This window comes from Oryctolagus cuniculus, chromosome 8, assembly GCF_964237555.1.
Source record: "Oryctolagus cuniculus chromosome 8, mOryCun1.1, whole genome shotgun sequence".
NCBI classification, from domain to species: Eukaryota; Metazoa; Chordata; class Mammalia; order Lagomorpha; family Leporidae; genus Oryctolagus; species Oryctolagus cuniculus.
In genome coordinates this window covers 42,576,844-42,588,801 of record NC_091439.1, presented here as the reverse complement: position 1 = coordinate 42,588,801, position 11,958 = coordinate 42,576,844, and the positions used below count along the sequence as shown (strand labels likewise).

General features: G+C 44.1%; 1 protein-coding gene across 1 annotated transcript; it reads right to left on the bottom strand.

Annotated features, from left to right (window-relative positions):
• Positions 1-294: 294 nt before the first annotated feature.
• Positions 295-763, bottom strand: LOC138843280 (large ribosomal subunit protein uL23-like). The gene has a single exon (XM_070047095.1). It carries the CDS (start codon positions 748-750, stop codon positions 310-312), a length of 441 nt encoding a protein of 146 aa, XP_069903196.1. The 5' UTR covers positions 751-763; the 3' UTR covers positions 295-309.
• Between the last annotated feature and the right edge of the window lie 11,195 nt (positions 764-11,958).

Sequence of the window (11,958 nt, the reverse complement as noted above, 5' to 3'; positions counted from 1 at the left end):
ATGCAAGGCTCCTTCAAACAGAAGATGCCAACCCAGGATGAACCATACAAGAGATTTATTGGGAGAAATTCTGAATGCTTGTGACGGATAGAAGGGAGGGAGTCTGAGGAAACAAGAAAGCCTTCAGCCTCTGCTGCAGGCCTGACCTCTGTGAAGGAGAGAAGGAAGTAAGGAAGCTTTAATTAATTGGAATAGACTCAGACCAGGCTGAAATTCCAGGAAGTTTGCCCAAGCCAATGAGAAACTCTTTTTTTTTTTATATGGTGAAAAAACATATATTTAGAATTAGCCAGCTGGACTCCGTTCAGATTATCCCAATTTTGTTGGCAACGTCCAGAGCATCATAGTCCGGAGCCAGCCGTCAGGGCTGATCAGGGTGTTGACTTTGGCCACATCAATGTCATAGAGTTTCTTCACAGCTTGTTTGATCTGGTGCTTGTTGGCCTTGACATCCACAATGAACACCAGTGTGTTGTTGTCTTCTGTCTTCTTCATGGCCGACTCCGTGGTCAGGGGGAACTTGATGGCATAGTGGTCCAGCTTGTTTCTCCTGGGGGCACTCTTCCGAGGGTATTTGGGCTGCTGTCGGAGGCGTAGCGTCTTGGGCCGCTGGAAGGTGGGGGACGTGCGGATCTTCTTCTTCTTGTGGCTGTGGACGCCTTTCAGCACTGCCTTCTTGGCCTTCAAGGCCTTCGCTTTGGCTTCGACTTTAGGAGGGGCAGGAGCTTCCTTCTTCGCCTTCGGCGCCATCTTGGTGAAAAAAAGCGCCAATGAGAAACTCTTAAGCCAACAACCTCTGTTCATGGATGCTTCCATCTTTGCAATGAAGGGCTGGCGTTGGTAGGCACACCATGTCAATAACTGACTGGGAGCAGCCTGCAGGAAGCAGGGAGTGGATCTGAGGGTGGATCCAAAAGGAAGGCAGCACATTCTTGCTCTGCCATGATCCTGTGGCTGCTGACTTCTATAGTGAATTATAAGACCAGTTTCCTGGGGAAAAGATAATAGCTGAAAGAATCCCCAGTGCATGCTCCAAAGATGGGCCAAGCTGAACACCTTAACTTTGAAGGATTTGTTAATTTGTAACCTATTGAGACAGGGGACAGCATTTGGTGTAGTGGCTTAAGTTGCTACTTGGGACACCCACATCCACTGCTTCCAGTCCAATTAATGTGCATCCTGGGGAGACAGCAGGTGATGGTTCAAGTACTTGGGTCCCTGCCACCCATGTGGGAAACCTGGATTAAGTTCTAGGCTTGGCTTTGGCCCGGCCCAGCGCTGGTTTTTGTGGGCATTTGGGAGTAAACCAGCAGATGAAAGAGCTCTGTCTCTTTCCCTCTGTCTTGCTACCTTCCAAATGAAATGAAAATCATTAAAAAAAATTTTGATCTATTGTAACACAGGGCTGGAAATTGGACTGAAGTGGGTGAGCTCAGGGGACTACAGAAAGTTTGAACTGCTGCATCAAAGAAAGTAGATGACCTCTAGGCAAGTCAGCTTAGAGCAACTAAAGATCACCAGATTTGAATTGGCAGGCAGGGAGTTAAGAAGGAAGAAAGCCATGCAATGGTGCTAATTTAATAGGAGTGGCAGTGCTGCTGCATTGGGATGAGAGAATGTGGGGCTCAGTAAAATCTTTCCTCTTTCCCCGGAAACTTCAAGATAAAAAATAAAAACCTGTGCATTGCAAAACCCTTTCTCGCATTTCCAACAGGGCTGAAATTGGGATGAGGTGAATAAGGCAGGGTTGTGCAAGTATAGGGTTAGAGCCTGTCTTTATTTAAAATGTTGATACTTTGTTCATCACGGAGTTTTTGTACTAATTTTTTCAGTATTGTGTCAAAGTATTTATCTTGGATAGTGAGGTTGTGGTATCCCCTTAAGTTGTATACCTGAGTTGAGTGTCCTACCTATCTCATCCTAGCGCCAGTGCTGTTTTCAATTTTATTATAATCATCTCTTTCTGGTTTTGGTGCTGGCATTATGTGCCTCATGTGTTGGCATTAAAGGGAGAAAACACCATCCCATCCACTGTTTACTACCCAAATGGCCATAACAGTCAGGGCTGGGCCAGGTCAAAACCAGGAGCCAAGAGCTTCTTCCCAGACTCCCACGTGGATGCTGGGGCCCAAGCACTTGGGGCATCTTCTGCTGATTTCCCAGGCACATTAGACTGGATCAGAAGTAGAGCAGCCAGGATTCAAACTGGTGTCCACATGGGATGCAGGCAGCAGCTTTATTTGCTATGCCACAACGCCAGCCCACAGAATTTTAAATGGCACCAAATGGCATAATTATAAATATCTTGCTAGAAAGTAGAGGATTAGCAAGCAAGAGTCACAGAGAAGAACCAGGGGGAAAGTAACCTTGGAAGTTAGTCATAGCTTCCATTTCTCCCCTTTGTTCTTCCAGATAGCCCTTGCTAATGCTTAATTTAGGGTTAACCTCAAATAATTTTCTTTCTTTTCTTTACTGACATGTTCCTGAACAATTCTGCTGAGATGTATACCTAGAATATTGCCTGGAATGTAGTAGGCACCCCATAATTATGTGCCAAATAAGTGAAAATGGGTGCACTGAGATTTTGTATGAAATATCAAAGGTCATTTTGGAGGATAAAAAAGAAAGTCAGGAAGTCAAACACTTTTCCTCTTGGCTATTCCAACTACTAGAAATAACAGGTCATCTTCATTAGTCTGTCCCTTCTAGTAGGCATGTTTTTTATCTCCAAGTGTCCTCTCTCTTCCATTATATACAATAGTTTATGGCTGTCTCCACTTTGGAAATTTCTAATTGAGAAGTCTGAGAACATACAATACTGTGAATACAATATTTAATTAAATTTAGGGTACTTCCTTAGGCCATTCTATGAAGATTATATTCAGCTAAATCTCAACTTTCAGAATTACAAGATTGCCTAAATGTGAACAATAATAAAGGTAACATTGTTGAAAAAGAGACCACTTTTCATTTTTAAAAAGTTTTATTTACATATTTGAAAGGCAGAGCAACAAAGAGAGAGGAAGGATGAGGGAGAGAGAGTGACAGGCACTCCCCCAAATGGCCTCTACAGCCAGGAGCCAGAAACACTATCTGTATCCCTGGGTGGAAGTGGCCCAAGCACATGGGCCATCTTTAACTCCCTTCTGAGGTGCATTAGCAGGAAACTGGGTCAGAAGAAGAGCATCCAGGGGTCGGCGCTGTGGCAGAGCAGGTAAAGCCACCGCCTGCAGTGCCAGCATCTCATGTGGGTACCGGTTCGGGTCCTGGCTGCTCCACTTCCAATCCAGCTCTGTGCTATGGCCTGGGAAAGCAGTGGAGGATGGCCCAGGACCTTAGGCCCCTGCACCCACGTGGGAAGACTTGGAGAAAGCTCCTGGTTCCTGGCTTCGGGTCGGCGCAGCTCCAGCTCTGTTGTGGTCATCTGGGGAGTAAGCCATTAGATGGAGAACCTCTCTCTCTGCCTCTCCTTTCTCTGTGTAACTCTTTCAAATAAATAAATAAATCTTTTAAAAAGAAGAAGAAGAAGAGCAGCCAAAACTCAAGCTGACACTCCAGTAGGGGACGCTGGTGTCACAAGTGGCTGCTTCATCCACTGTGCCACAATATTAGACCTCCACTTGCCATTTTAATACCAAGTATCTGTAATGTTTGTACAGACACCAAGTGATGTATCTTTTTCAAAACTTTGCAAAATGATCTCTTTCAAAAAGGAGTTCTTACTCAATGTTTTTTTCAAACATCACCTTTGCTTTGATGGCACAGATCAATTAAAAGTAATTTTAAAATAAATGCTACAGTTAGGTATCATTGGATATAATCATTTTAGCCTCTTAAAATGACCCCAAAATCTTGTGTCCTGAGGAAAGGTTTATCTCTGCCATATTCTTTTCATTTTCCCATGTTTGCTGAATTATTTCTATCTTTGATCTGAGAATCTGCAGCAATATTTTTGAGGCCACTTGTCCATTTTGTGAAGACTAGTCAAAGCTGTATCTTTTAAGCTATGCAGATATATAAAACTGAACTTTGCATGTGTGGGCAACAGGCAAGTTAACCCCTCCAGCTAATCCTACACTTTCCTCAGAATATTTCCTATACCAGGCCTGATGAGACCATCTCCCAGGCACATGGCATTAGAGTCCCAGAATCAATGACCAAATTAAATAGTACCTTGGCTTACGTTTCCATGCTCTCTCTTGGGATTTCAGCTCCATTGATCTAACCCAGTGAAGTAATTCCAACAATGAATCATGGCACAGAGATTTGGGTCCTTCAGAATCTTCTGAGTGAAGCAACAGCAAGGCAAGCAAATGTTTCTCTTCCCAGTATTGATCTCTTTTCTTAACAGAGGTTTGGGGTTTTGCTTTGCTACTAGAGCCTCTGTCTCCTTAGTCAGCCTTACTCTGTATGCTCCCTCTAGGTAGAAGTGGGTGATAGGAAATAAGAATTCACGGAAAATGATAGGAAATTCTGGACTATCTCAATATCAGGGTCTAGCATTTAGGATGTGTTACATGTTAAGTTGTCACAGTGATGTGCTCTTGATCATTTCTTGTGATCCTATTGGATGTTGGTTCCCACTTGATCTGTGGCATGCATAGAACCATACTTAGCCTGCAAGGCCCCTCTAGTGCTGCCATTTCATGGTGCTATGGACCCAAGTCCTGGGCGAGAGCTGCCGGCATTGGCTGGCCATGCCTTTCTTCCGTGATATTCATATGTCCAAGTCCTCGTTTGCCCCCATGTGAACATGCCTCACTCCCTCTTTGGTGGAACACAGTGATCGCTTCAAAAGATGAGACTGCAAAGGGATATTCGTGAGAATTAGAAACAAATCACTGCAGGAAACTAACAACATAAAAATGCCTCAAACTGAGAGGAATGGAAGCAACAGTTCCTGTTGTGATGTACACAATGAACACAGCATGTGGGCAGCTATAAAAAACACTGGAGGAAGAAGTGTGTCTATGAAAAACAACTGAAAAAAAAAACACTGAGGGCTCAGCTTCCTCATGTGCAGAAAATGTAACTACCACAGAAAAGTCTCTGGGGTCAGGAGTGTGAATCTGCAGCACAAGTTTGAAGTTCGAATCTCATACTACGTCTTCGTCAGGCCTCATGGTGCTCACAAATAGGATCTCAATGCTGCCAAAGGTCCTCCTGCTCCCACCAACCCCCAAGAACTGCATGACCAAGGGAGTTGGGCGAGTTTACCGTGCCCGTTCCAAAATCAATACATAAAACTGCATGAGGAAGACGAGAAATCAAGATTGAGCTCCCAATGTAAAGTATGGTGTTTCTCCCTAATTTAGTGGTTTAACACAGCTCAGAGTCACAACTTGTGACTATTGTGCGTATGTGTGAATAATAAAGCATATTAAATCACCTGCAGATTACGTTTTTAATGTTTATTTTATTATTATTGTGTACTTACAGGTAGAGACAGTTTATTTCCCCAAAAATGCCTACAAAAACCAGGTCAAGGCCAGGCAGCAACAGGAACCAGAATACCAGTTGGGTCTCCAGTGTGGGTAGCAGGGGCCCGAGCACTTGAATCATCATCTGCTGCCTCCCAGGATGTCTTAGCAGGACACTGGGTTGCAAGCAGAACACCTGGGACTTGAAACGGCACTCCAATATGCAGGCCAGGTGGTGACTTACCTCCCTGTGCCGCAATGCCTGCCCCTTGTTACCGTTGAAACATAAACCTACCCTAGCATTTCAAGGCAAGACTACTCTGAATTAAGCAATGAGTAAAAATAAAAGTATAAGCCCTCTATCATCATCATCATCATTTAATATCATGAGCACCCTAAAGGGATTATTTTACATAAGAGTCACCTTCCCGGCCGGTGCTGTGGCACAGCGGGTTAAAGCCCTGGCCTGAAGCGCCAGCATCCCATATGGGCACCGGTTCTAGTCCCGGCTGCTCCTCTTCCAATCCGGTTCTCTACTGTGGCCTGGAAAAACAGTGGAGGATGGCCCAAATCCTTGGGCCCCTGAACCTGCGTGGGAGACCCAGAGGAGGCTCCTGGCTCCTGGCTTCAGATCAGCGCAGCTCTGGTTGTTGCGGCCATCTGGGGAGTGAACCAGTGGATGGAGAACCTCTCTCTCTCTGTCTCTACCTCTCTCTGTAACTCTGTCTTTCAAATAAATTAAAATAATTTTTTTTAAAGAATCACCTTCCTTTGGAAAAACAATAATTTTAAGAAAATATTTTTTAACAGATAGATTTAGCCCACAGGGACCCAGAACTCCTCTTTGATATTGAAGGAATACTTTTTCGTTTTGGGTAACTAATGAGCAGTTTATTGCACTCAATCTGTTTTATAGTCATTATCTTCAGATTGTAAAATCCTAGAGAGCAATGACTGCACATTTTGTTCAGTGATTTAAGGACATTCCCCAGCTGTTATAGTATTAAATAACTAGGAAATGTTTGTACTATTTAGGATGCTTGCAGCTGGAATTAACAGAAAATTCATTTTAGCTGCTCAAGCAATTTGGAATATGTATCATCTCAAATTGTTATTTCATATAACAAGTAGTCCAGAGTTAGGAGAAATTATTAAGTGGCTCAGTTCAAAGTTCGACCTGGGCATGGTGTCCCAGCAGGCTAAGCTGCTGCTTTGGGACACCTTTACCCCATATCCGAGTGCCTGTTTGAGTTCCATCTGTTTAGCTTCTGATCCATTGTCCTGAGAATGCATCCAGGGAGGCTGCAGATGATGGTTCAAGTGCTTAGGCTCCTGCCGTCCTCACGGGAGACCCGAACAGAGTTCCAGGGTCTTGGCTTCCAGCTGGCCCAGTCCTGCCTCTTGCAGACATTTGAGGAGTGAATCAACAGACGGAAGATCTCTTTCTCTCTCTGATACTCTCTGACTCTCTTTCTGTCTCTCTCCTTTCAAATAAATAAAAAAAAATAAAGGCCCCAGCTGCCTTATTTTTTCATTATTCTACCATTGGAAGCTCAGCATTTGCTGAGACCAGCTCCCCTCATAGTTGAAAGATGGCTATCAGTTGCTAGGCGTTGCATGCAGACACCTGAAAGTCTGGTGGATTATGTGGCCATTTCCGCCCACTCATTCTTAAAGAAAGAAATATTTTTCCAGGAGTCTTCTGCATTCCTTTCTTTAGGCACTGTGTTACAAGTGCTATTAACCATCACTGGCATGGCAAATATAGCCCAATGATTAGTTTAGGCCAATCAGGATGTAATCCTCATGGGGTCATGAGGCAAAGATGAACAACTGTATCAGTTCAGAGTAGGTTAATCATGTGTGACACAAACCCGAAATAATTGCAACTTAAATGAGAAAGACAATTATCTACATGAAAATGTTATTGTATTTAGATATTGCCACCTAGTGTCTTAAAACAAGAAACCTTGATTTAGTTTATGAACCCGAGGGCCACCTGAGTGGTTCTTTTGTCTTGATGGCACTTGTCCTGCACATCGCACAGTCTGTAGCTTGGTCAGCTACAGGTTGGACTTACTGGTTATGGAAGAGTTTCATCTTATGTCTGGAAACTCTAATGGGAGAAGTAGGCTGACTCAGCGCCACTCCACATTGTCTGTCAACATGAAGTTGTTCATGCTTGTTCCCACAGTGGAGGCAAGGGACCAGAAATACACAGAGCTTCCTGTTATTGCATAACAAGCCTCCCCCAAAACTTCTTGGCTTTTAAGCTTGTAAGTCAGTAATTTGTGGAGGTCTCTCCTGAGTGCTTCCTCTGGTCTGCAGCTGTGTTGTGACTATGTAACCATGCTCTGGGGCTTGGCTGGCTGTCAGCAGAGAGTCCTCAGCTCCCCTCCACATATTTCTTATCTACCAGCAGGCTACCTAGAGCTTGTTCTCACCATGGAAGCAGGGGTCCAAGAGAGAAAGTAAAATCATGCAAGGGTGGTTGAGATCAAGGCATGAAACTGGCTCCTGGCCATTTCTGCTGCCTTCTGTTGGCCGAAGCCCAGATGCAAGGTGTGAAGCAAGATTCCACTTCTTGGTGAACGTAACTGCAAAGTCAAGCTGCCAAGGGTCATGCATCTGGACAGGGGAATCACTGGGGCCATTTTTGCAAACCAAAGTATCACAGCAATATTCCACTCATTTCCGTTTATTGCTCTGTTATATTTAGAGTGCAATCCTTGTCCTCCTTGTCCCAGATAATAGCTATTGCATCTGCATTCCAGGATGCAGATTGAGTAAATGAATAAAGAAAATGGGTGAACAGCATTCTGGGTATCTTCTAAGAAACATTTTCAGAGGCTGCTAAGTACTCCTTTCTATCCAGTTGGCCAGAGTCTACTCACATGGCTTTCAAAGGAGTCTGGGAAATGCAGTCTTTGTTATTAGTGGCCAAGGGCACTGGAAAAAGCTCATTCCTACAAAAGAAGTAGATAGATGTTATTGCATAACTATCCATCTGCCACAACACCCAAAATCTATTAAGCAGGGAAGATTGGAAACAGGTAGCCCAACCAACAGTGTCTGATAGAGTTTCCTGTAAAAGTTTTTAACTTATAAAAAGCCCTGAAATAGAAAGAGTTTTCTCCCGAAAAACAAACAAAAACTACCACCATGATTAGGAAAAAAATCTGACGGTGGGCATTGTGGTATATCTGGTTGGGAGTGTCAATTCGAGTCCTGAGTCCTGGCTACCCTGCTTCTGATCCAGCTTTCTGCTAATTCATCCTGGGAGGGAGCAGAAGATGCCAAAGTGCTGGTGCCCCTGCCTCTCACGTGAGAGCCTCTGATGGAGTTCCAGGCTCCTGGATTTGGCCTGGCCCAGACCTGGGTACTGCAATTACTTGGAGAGTGAACCAGTGAATAGAAGATATTCATTCTCTCTCTCACCCTCTTTCTCTCTCTTAAGCAGATTAAAAAAAAAAACTTTTTTAAAAAGCCACATTGATTCTGTGACTGCATTTTTCTTTCTCCACAGAGGTGGTCCTGCCTTGCACTGACCCAGGCACAGTAGAGAATCCTTTTCTACTCTGTCCCCATCCTAGTTTACATCTGGATGGATTGCAGAATGTCCCAGACACTGCTAGTAGCCTACCTTGGACAAGAGTTTTCTTAGATTATTTCTAAAGACATTTGATGAAACTCTTGTCAAGAATCAAAGCATCAGAATTTCTTCTTATATTTTCTCTGCATAGCTTCCTAGAGTATTGACCCACAATGTGTCTTGGAGAGACAGAAAGAAGCTCTGAAATTATAAGATGTACTTATCTTGATTTTTTCGTTGCATCAGAAATCAACCCTGGTTAATTTATTTTTTAAAGATTTATTTATTTATTTGAAAGGCAAAACTACAGAGAGGCAGAGGCAGAGAGGGAGAGAGAGAGGGTAGGAGAGAGAGAAAGAGAGAGAGAGAGAGAGATCTTCCATCTTCTGCTTCACTCCCCAGATGGCTACAATGGCAGGAGCTGAGCTGATCCAAAGCCATGAGCCAGGAACTTCCTCTAGGTCTCCTGCATGGGTGCAGGGGCCCAAGGAATTGGGCCATTTTCTACTGCTTTCCCAGGCCACAGCAGAGAGCTGGACCAGGAGTGGAGCTGCCAGGTCTCAAACTGGCACCGATATGGGATGTTGGCACTGCAGGCAGCGGCTTTACCTACTATACCATAGTGCCAGCCCCTGGCCTGATAAATTTAAACAATGAAAGAAATTTGTGAAAAGGGGGTAAATGTTTCATGTAAAACTGGCGAAAAGCCTGGAAAAAAGTGCTGGGCAGAACCCAAAGGTGACAGGTAAGGCAAAACTGGTATGAGCTTCAACCACAGTAGCTTAAAACTTGACCTGTGATGCTGCAGTCTCTGGGCTCTTTCCACTCCATCACAGGCTTCTAGATTCCAATGGCCACCTGAAAGTCCTCTTGCCAACCCCGTCCCTTCCATTCAGTTCTTTAAGATCCAAATTTCCAGGCAGAGCATCTGATGGGCCACTTTCACGGCAGGTATATCTGTGCTATGGTTGCTGGGGCTACAGAAGACAAATATTGGCCCCTCTCTCAGCTTTTATATAACGAATTTCAGCTTTTTCCTACCTGCCTTTAAATTCTCCCTAAATAAGTATAACGTTAGGAAGTCAGCCGAAACCATACCCACTTCAGAGGCCATTGGTGGGTGCTGGAGAAGAGCAGGGTCACTTTACTAGGTCACACAGGATGTTGGGACAGAGTAGAGATGGAGTGAGCTGACATGGTGGGGGGGGGCAAGGAGAAAATTCATTTTATGTAAATCAGCTCAGATGATTTAAATATTTTGTCTTTCTATACTGGAAACAGATGTTTAATCCCATGAGCAATTCAAACATTATTATCTTTATATTTAGATACTGTAGGTATATTTGGGTGAAATAGGAGATATTTTATCTTGTTAAGATTTATTTATTTATTTAAACAGCAGAAAAAGTGGGGAAGGGGGAGAGAGAAAGAATTTTCCATTGGCAGGCTCACTGGTTCACTCCCCCAATGCCTGCAACCCCTGAGACGGGGCCAGGCAGCCAGCAGTCCAGAACTCAATCCAGGTCTTCCATGTGGGTGGCAGGGACAAGTACTTGAGTCATCCCAATCTTCTGCTTCCCAGGCAGAGTAGCAGGGAGCTGGAGCGGAAGTGACATAGCTGGTACTCTAACTCTCACTCTGATATGAGATGTGGGCATTCCAATCTGCAGCTTAATGCTTGCCCTAGAAGAGATTTTAAATTGAGGGCCACTCGCCAGTAGAAGTTAGGCATAAGATTAATTTAGAAATTTTCAGACTGCAAGATCTCAAAAAATGTTTGCATTTTATAACTTTTTAGGAAGTTACTTGGACAAGTATAACATCCATATGGTTGCCAGTTCGAGACCTGGGTGCTCCACTTCTGATCCAGCTCTCTGCTGTGGCCTAGGAAAGCAGTAGAAGATGGCCCAAGTCCTTGGACAGTCACCAGCTCACAGTGGGGTGAGGGGAAGGAGGGCTCAGGTCCAGGAGCTCCGTGAGTAGGGGAAATACACACATGTAAACCTATGTGGGTAAGGTGAGAAATGAATTAATTATTGCCATAGGGGAAATAAACAGTTGTTATAGGACTAGGGTCCCTTGCTGTTGTATTCCAGATTCTTCCCTGTGTGAGCTAACAATTCAAAGCAAAGACATGGATGAAGTGCAAGAATGGGAGCAGGACTTATTTAAAGAGAGAGGAGGGAGCACACACTCAGACATGCATGCAGGCTGTTGCTCCCAGCCCAGTTCAGTGGTCTCCCTTATTGTACAGGGGGTGGTGCCCTCGCTGAATATACAAAGGAGGTGGAGTCTAGGCCGGGTTCAATGCACTGGGTGATGTTCTCTGGGAAGGTGTCATGGCATCTCTATGTGACACTCAGAATAAATACATTCTCTTCATGGCATCCTCTTCATGCTGGAGGAGACTCATTGCGTCACAGGAAAGTGAGTTGCTGAATTGGCATGCAAGTTGTGGAATTAGGATACAAGTCTAGAGTTAGAAACTATGGGAAATCTTCCAGCTCTTGTTCCATGACCCCCTGCCTATCCCTCATCAAAATTACATAAGAAATGAAATGTAATCACAGTCTACTACATAGCTCAGTTGCAAATAACACACAGAATAAAACAAACACTTAGTCTAGTAAGAAATTAGCATAAAAACCATGTTTTAAATGTCTGAATTTGCTTCAAAATAGTATGAGCTGGTGGGGGAAGGGGCCAGAGTATAAATGGGGCAAGATTAGCCATAGGTTCACAGTCATTGTGGCTGGGAAATGGGTACATGAGGGCTCATTACGTATCTTTTCTGTGGGCATGTTCCCCATAATAAAATGCTCTCAAAAATGATGCTGTAAGTATATTGCATTAGGATGAGAATGGGTTCATGAGGGGTGAGATAAGGGTGAAAACGGATTGGAGCCAAGGGCATGAGTTAATTCTCATCTTCCACAGCCAGAAGCC